Source organism: Etheostoma spectabile, chromosome 1, assembly GCF_008692095.1.
Source record: "Etheostoma spectabile isolate EspeVRDwgs_2016 chromosome 1, UIUC_Espe_1.0, whole genome shotgun sequence".
NCBI classification, from domain to species: Eukaryota; Metazoa; Chordata; class Actinopteri; order Perciformes; family Percidae; genus Etheostoma; species Etheostoma spectabile.
In genome coordinates, this window is record NC_045733.1 from 25756593 (window position 1) to 25764641 (window position 8049).

The following is an 8049-nucleotide window of genomic DNA, read 5'->3' on the forward strand; positions in this document are numbered from 1 at the left end:
GTGCTTATGACTTAGAAACTCACTGGTTGCAGGAAGTAAGACAGGAGATCAAAGTCAAAAAAGGTAACATAGTAAGACAAGGAAATTATTGATTTAATAATATTAGTTAAACAATTTAAATTATATCACGCTATAACAGTTTTTTTCCTTTGAGCTTTAGGCAGACGAGGCGAGACGAGAGGATTTTACATCATTTGCCCTTTAAAGTAAAACACGTTTCACATAGTCTTGTCAAAGTTTTTGTTTTTATTTTTGTAGATTGTGCAGAATGGTGCGTCAAAATCCATATCCCAGCCTCATTCTGGTTTACGCAGCACTCGGATGTCATTTGCCACGAAACTGTTTGATTTTAAAAGTTTGAAATGTGAGGATGAAAAAGTTGTTCACACCGTCAGCGCGCATCATAGACTACAGTGATCATCTTATTACAGAGCTGTGTGTAGGAGAGTCACAGAAGTCAGCCGATAACGAGATGGACCATAATGGTCAAAACAGCCAAATCAAACGGACTTTGATGGACCATGTGAATTTCTCTGCCGTGTTTGATCCTACAAATGACCTTTTAATTAACACAGTCTTAAGTTAGTGCAGCGGCTCGCTACACAGGGGACAAAGCAGCATTCATCCTGTGTTCCTGCCTCGTTGCTCGGCCTGAACAGTAACAAAGTGTTCGATGCCACTTCTGATTAGATGCTGACAATAGAGGGATGATGTCCCCTTTCTTCCGCAACTTGTGGATTTCACTCACGTCCTCCTCTGAATTATGACCGATCCGTCAGCGCTGCGGCTTCATGCGTCGAGTCAAGATGATAAACTTTGATCAAATGCACATCCGCAAATGTTTTAATTGGCCGATAGGACGTTGAGCTCTAAAATGTATAAATAACCATGACACAGACAAGGAAAGCTCTTAGAAAAAAAACATTGTATTCTTAGAAAAAAAAAAAAAAGCCATGGTAGGCAAACACAGAACAAGCTCACATTTTTTTTTTAAACACAATGACAAAAATCCTCCAGGTCCACGCGCAACACAGGGGGATCCGGTCCTTTTATGGTCACCTTTACGTCCGACAAGCTTTTTTTTTTCTTTTACATCAGGCAAAATGACACGAAGCCACAGTAAAACGCAACATGTAACAAAATACTCAAAAGGAATTCAACCAATAAACACATCAGATAATAAACAAACAGACAGGATAACAAAATAATAAATACATAGAGAAATAAATAGGTTTGCTACACTACACGATTGCCATACACAAAACCGGCCATTTTTATTTAGCCATTCTCATACTTTTGCATCTAGAATTTTTTTTGCATATAGTCTTTTACACCATAAAAACAAAGTTGTGCAAAATGATAGACACGTCCACAGTTTGACAGCTTCTCACTGCAGCAGCGCCAGGTAGCTCCCAGGTGTCACGTTGAGGCCTATACTCAGCCAGTGTGTCCGTTAGTGCATAATAAATGTCCCCTTACTTATTGTGGTACAGCTTACAGCAATCTAGCAGAGAAAAAAAACAAAGCAGGAATTAAACATATTAAATAATATTAAATTATCTTCCAAAATGAGAAGGAAAAACATGCTTTATATACTTTTTTTTTTAACTTGATTGCAACAGAAACATGAATATTCTGTCAAACGTTTGGATGGTTATCAATTACTTTTAAAATCATGCATCATGCATGTTAATAACCTGTCACTTGCCATTTTGCAATAACTATATAGAGATACAATTAAAAAATGAGATAAAGCATTATCTATTTAACAAAAAGTGAGTGATCGAGTGTCAATGAGTGTCCTTGTTCACCTGTGAGTGTTTGAGCGTGTTGTTCTAAGCCCCGTGTTTGTGTGTGTGTGTTTGTGTGTGTGTGTGTGTGTCTGTCTGTCTGTGTCGTGACTTCACTGGTTTCTTCCAGTTCAGTGCAGCCTCTCACCTGCTTCACCTCTTCATCACCGGTCTAAACGCAGTGACCTTGTCATCCTGCACGGTCCCGCAGGCTTCACTCAGGTCAGTTGACTGTGTCTCTGCTTTGCCACCAGAGAATCCTACGCACCCAAATAAAAGCATAACTAAGAAAGTTGCCTCAGCGTTGCCTCAGCGTCTCTTCACTTCATAACCTTAGATAGGCTTTTCTACATCCAACAACACATGGAAAATGTTTTAAAAGTAGGTGGCAATGCTGGTGTTCCTTAAGATACTAGTCAATTGGAATTATAATCTTTATAACACATTGGCTGTTCTGGGGGAGGTGGGGCAAGGGTGGCCAGTGCCCCCGTAATATTAAGCCTTGATCCCCCCCCAGCCACCCTAACTGCAAATATTTTCATTTATTTATAACCCCGCCTTTATCCCCAAAGAGGGGATATTGTCCATGTGCAGTGATAAATAAAATGTAGGTTAACCCTGACTGAGTATTCTTGTGTTTGTTGTTGTATGTTTATTGTTATATATATATATATATGTATATGTTTGGTACACCCAAAATCCCAGCCTGGCCCCTGGTCCCATCCCGCCATTTCAAATGGTCTAGAACCGCCACTGCACAGAAAAACCTCTACATATGATACCGACTTCTAGCCCTTGTAATATGGTATTGCAGGAATAAGATGACATACCTTCAATAGTGGAGTACTGACATGTGTCCGGGAGTGCAGCATAGGATGAACAGTGCAGTTGGATGTCCTTGTGACTGTAGCTGCCAGTCCCATAGACTTTTGAGTGCAAGGATGAGCCCTCAGAGAAGGGGCTCTCAGTATTGGTGGCACTGCCAGATTCATGGAGGCCTCTCATGGCCCCACAATGTCCAGTAAGAGCCCCCGTAAGCCTGGCGCTCTGGAGCTGGCAGTCCCCGGTTGTGTTGCCTGTCCTCTGCTCCGAGCCATGCTGCTGAGGGCTCAGTATGACCCCGGAAGCCGCCGTACGTGCCAGAGACCAAATCCGAGGCTTATCTGATGCTTCAAAGTGAGACAGGGACACTGTTCCTGCGGGGCCGGTCAAGGAGGGTGCCTTGGACAACACAGGATCCAGGAAGTCAGACGGGAGAGGAGGGAGGGTGGTGACACTTTTGATGGCGCAGGGGAACGCGTGGAAGTTGTTAGTTAAACTCAGGTGCAGCTCGGAGCTGCAATCTCTCTTTTGAGGGGCTCCGGATACTGCCATGACCCTCTGGAGATCGTGGTCATCGGCAGCCACCTTTTCACAGTCACTGTCCAGCTTGTCACAGTCATCATCATCCATGTCATCCAGATCACTCAGATGCAGATCCTTCTCCTCCTTGCAATCACTAGAATCTGCATGGAAGAGTGGACAGTTTTAGGTAACACTGTTTATAGTATTATGAACTCATAGAGACGTATGTTCAGAAATCGTTTTTTTCACTCAAACTTACTTTGTTGTATTTTTGGTCCACATATTTGGCAACTGTGTTTTGCTATATTTAGTGTAAGTCATGGTATTTATAGACAAAGTATTACCTTTGGTGACACAATCTTGCTCGCTCTTGTTAAAGTCATCCTTCCTGTCATCGGTGGCCTTATTCTTTGGTGACCAGGTCATTTTGTTCTCCTTCTTTAATCTCCTCCTGGCGTTGGCGAACCAAGTGGACACTTGAGTGAGGGTCATTTTGGTGATGATGGCCAGCATGATCTTCTCTCCCTTGGTTGGGTAGGGGTTCTTGCGATGCTCATACAACCATGTTTTCAGAGTGCTGGTGGTTTCACGAGTTGCGTTCTTTCTTCGGGCTGTGCCATTAAAGTCCACTGTCCCGTATCTGGAAAAGGTACACACGCAAACACACACAGACAGAGGCTCTTAGTGTTGTGAGTGAAGGATGTCAAAGACTTCTCACTCAGACATCCTAAAGCCCAAATCCCTGAAATATATACAGCTTTGCTCCATGAAGGTATCAGTATGGAGTTACACTCTGACCTGATCCAAATGTGGCATATTCCCCCACTGAATGGCTGCTTTTAATCATCAGTGGTAGAATACGTTTTGGCTGGTCAGCTTACACTTATAATTACACATAGTGGATAAAAATAAACGTAGAATTTACCTGTCATATTGATACTGTCCAAGTGAATGGTCATATGGATAGTATGCAGCGGTTTGAGTGATGCCAGAGTGTAAAGTGCCTGTGCTGTCCTTAATGTCATACTGTGGATTCTGTAAAAAACAATAAGATTGTTATAAGTATACAGCGTTTATTATTTCTCTGCAAATTGATGATTTTTGAAAAAAAAATGAAGACATTTGCTATTTTTATGCTCCTAAATCAATAACAAATCCCTCTAACCAAGAGTGAAAATACATGAGATCATTATGTCTTTTTTTAAAAGGTATCTTAACAGGTTTGAGAAAATATGCTAAACATGATCTTAGAATGGTATTTGTTATTATAATATGAAAAACAGAATGTGTACAACGTGCATTTTTTCCCCATGGACACTACATTTTAGCTGACTCCAGGTTTTGAAAATAAGAGAATAAAGAAAGAAAAGTCACAGCTGCACTACAAAGTATCCACTTAACAAGGCATTTCATCCTGTATCCACTCTAAAATTGTACTTTCTCAAAGTGAACAATTTTGACAGAGTAGTACATTTAAGTATTGAAGCATAAGTATAATTTAACTTTTTCTTCAAATGCTGGCTCAGCAACATACAAAAGAGACAACATTTTTAAACAACGCAGAATAAGGACTATTACTTCCAATAATAAAATTACATATGACTCAAAGAAGACAAGTTCATCTGCATTGCTTCTACACTTCTACCCCTCACCTGAGTGTCAGGATTTTTGACTTCCTTTTAAGGGGAAGGAGATAAGACTGGATGCTGGATTAAATGGCATGTCAAGACAGATACGCTTGCAGTGATAAATTGATGCACAAAACCCAGTTGATCGATCAGCCTTAGCCACCATTCCCCCCCCCCCCCCCCCCCCCCCCCCCCCCCCTTTGCGGATCGGATAAGGCTGATGCCCACCAGAGTGGAGTAGATAGCGGATGGGTCGGTGCTGTAGGGGAAGTAGTTGGCGTAGTTCTGGCTGGCGGCAGCCGCTGCGGCGTATGGTGAGCTATACATCCCCAGTGCTGCGTTCAGCTCCGTCCGGCTGCTCGCCAGGAGCCGGTTCTCATAGGACGGGCAGCAGAAGGAGGCAGCGGCGGCGGCGGCAGCGGCGGTCTGGGTGCCGCCTGTCCCGTCAGAGACCGACCTGGAAATCGAATCGCAGCAAGTCGTACTGGGGTTTGCCGACACGAAAAACTGCATGAAGAGAATCGTGGACAGACATGGTCATTGGCTGTTTCAGCTCTTGCTCTCAGGATTGCCTTTGACAACTCTGAAGTGAATGTGGGTGATGCACTGCAAAAAGATATCTGAGTTTAAGTTGCTCAGTCAGTTTTATTGTTGAGCTTTGAAATTCCAAAACGAGTGAATATGTGAGCTTGCTTTTAGTTTACATCAGTTCACTTATCCTGAATCAGGCGTTATTATCTCTACTTGTGACCTGTCTTATTTCAAGGTAAGTCACTTTTCAGAGAATTCCTCAAATAAGAGGGGAAAAAAATATCTTACATTGTGAACCCGTGTAACAAGCATATCACCTTATCGTCCCTATTCACGTTATAATAAATAATAGAATTTTATTTTTGTTCAGTGGATATTAAAGGTGGAAAGAGGTGTGCGCATTCCATGCGTAAGAGTGACCTGCTCTGGTGTATCATTGGGTTCAAAATAAAATAAGAAAAAAAAGTAGTATCACTGTACTAGTAAATCAACACCTTATCGGATTTTTTTAAATTGATTGTATAGCCTATATTATGTGTTGAAAGTTAAAATATTTTCGAGGTAAAAGTTGTGTGACAACTTTTCCATGGGAGTAACTTTTGTCCCCTGATCGACTTGAACTTCTTTGAACTTGTCATTAGGCGCTACGATGGTGTCTTACAATGTAAACAAACCACTTGAATTGAGTTATAAATAGCTTTCAGGATAATACAAGGTGTCCAGCAATCCCACACGTCCCATTCAAATTGAAAGTTTGCGAATGTGTGCAGCGTGCGTTACAGTCCAATTACACCTCATAGTGAGCAATAAGTGACATTCATCTCTATTGTCATCAGAAAAACACGTGAGTTCATTCATAATTCAGTGTAATTGGACACGGGTGCGCGTACCTATATCGATATTTGGTTCAACAACAAAAGCACCACGCGAAAAAAAGCTGTCAATACTGTCAACGCAGTCACTCAGTCATAAATGTTTCTTACAGAGAAAGGTGCTCTAAATACACTGCAATAGAAGAAAATAAGCACAAAAAAATGTCATTTGTGTGTGCGTGTGCCTGTGTGTGTGTGTGTGTTTGTGGGTGAGTGAGTGTGTGTATGTACACAACACTTAGGAGAAATAAAAAGGAAAGAGGCTTACCTGGGAAGTTGCATTGTAGGGGTATCCAAATTGCGAGAAAGACATTGCTGCTTCTTTTGTTACCATCAGCAATATTCTTCACCCTTGATCGATTGCAACCAATTCAACTTCAAATCCACCGTCTTACACACATTTCCACGCACGGCCTTTCGCTCAATAATAGATGACTTCACTCATAGGAGGGAGACTTTAGGATGGTACCAGCTGCAGATTGTTTTATATGAATGAATAATCCCCCCCAAAGGACCCGATAAGAAATGAAATTAAGCGTCATTAAGTGCAAAAAAAATTGTTGTTGTGTTCGCTGAAGGAGGCTTAAAGGATAACGTAAGACTTGCAAGATATGGACTCTGCTTGTGCTATTATTTGTGGCTCTATAGTTCTTTAGCATTCATCCATGCAAGGGTATCAGCGTGACGTCACTGTAATCCCGGAACGGCAGGGTACCAAGGATAGAATAATGTCTTTGCCAATCACGTTCAACGCAGGGTTTTCTTAAGGTGCACTGTACACAGTCATGTCCCACTTTTGTAATAGAATTCTTCACAGATTTGCTGATATAACATCTGGGACAATTGTATTATAGTTGATCATTATTGATTTGTAGCATGGAAACATATGGAAACCCTTTGTGAAGTTAAATGAATTAGAAAAAAGTAACACATACACATTCAGCAGAAGAGATTACTTTTTTCCACCCAGGCAAATAATCAACTAAAAACTTGTAAAATGTAAACTAGAATGTCTGCTGAATGTTTTCTGTAAAAAAAAAAAAAGGAAAATAGAAAAATATGGTAGGTTAAAACAGTTTCGTGTACTTACAATCTATCACAATCAAAGCTGGTTGAATAAAAACATCTAAGGTCTTAGTTTTTTTTGTTTTTTTTTAACTCGACCCCTGTTCGCCTCTGGCTCTTTGGCCAGAGGTCCGTCCCGGAGTTAATGACGATGATGTTTCTATCTTTCTCTATTAGAGGGAGATGCAGTCCCAGCAGGACCGGTTAGAGGGGTTTTTGGCAGGTCAATAGACCAGTGATTGATGCGCGCCTGGAGACCTACGTGACCATTACGCGTAATGCGTAATTGTATCAATTAACAAATGGATACATGCCCTTGTTTAACCAACGAGTAACAGAGTGAAAATATGCCTTAGAGGTGAAATCCGAAGAGCTGTGCTTAAAGAAAAAAAAGACAGTGGAAGCACCGATCTCCAGTCTAATTAAATATCCGTGGAAGGGGGCGACGAGAATTGCATTTTAATTGAATGATGCTCACTTGAAAGATGGGTAAGGGATGATGCTACCTCACAGTGAATGAAACGAGAAATAATTTTAAGCCTTATTAGATCAGCAGCTCAACCATCACCAGTTCTCTCGCTCCCTCCTATAAACATAAACAAGCTGAGCCCCCTCCTCATGTGATGTTGAGCTGGGATAGGGAGGTATGGAGGGAGGGAGGGGGTGTCCATCATTCCCACTATACACACTATATTTGTATTGACAGTGACAACGATGATCAGTCCTACTAAGTCATATGATCTGCTTGTTTCTGACTATCTAGGGCTATGTAAGGTTTCCGTTGTCACAAGTGATACCTTGTGCCAAAATCCTCGCTGC

The 8049-nt window shown here is 41.5% G+C and overlaps 1 protein-coding gene across 3 annotated transcripts; it reads right to left on the reverse strand.

Annotated features, from left to right (window-relative positions):
- Nucleotides 1–1084: 1084 nt before the first annotated feature.
- Nucleotides 1085–6917, reverse strand: irx6a (iroquois homeobox 6a). Of its 3 annotated transcripts, none has more exons than XM_032519112.1 (7): nucleotides 6434–6917; nucleotides 4991–5269; nucleotides 4060–4169; nucleotides 3479–3774; nucleotides 2621–3295; nucleotides 1939–2050; nucleotides 1085–1504 (listed from the first exon to the last, which is right to left on the reverse strand). In XM_032519112.1, exons 1-6 carry the CDS (start codon nucleotides 6497–6499, stop codon nucleotides 1944–1946), a joined length of 1533 nt encoding a protein of 510 aa, XP_032375003.1. In that variant the 5' UTR covers nucleotides 6500–6917; the 3' UTR covers nucleotides 1085–1504; nucleotides 1939–1943. The 3 variants fall into 3 exon arrangements, with proteins under 3 accessions (XP_032375003.1, XP_032375008.1, XP_032375017.1); XM_032519117.1 differs by having other exon boundaries at nucleotides 4991–5219; nucleotides 6434–6915; XM_032519126.1 differs by lacking the exon at nucleotides 4991–5269 and having other exon boundaries at nucleotides 6434–6915.
- Between the last annotated feature and the right edge of the window lie 1132 nt (nucleotides 6918–8049).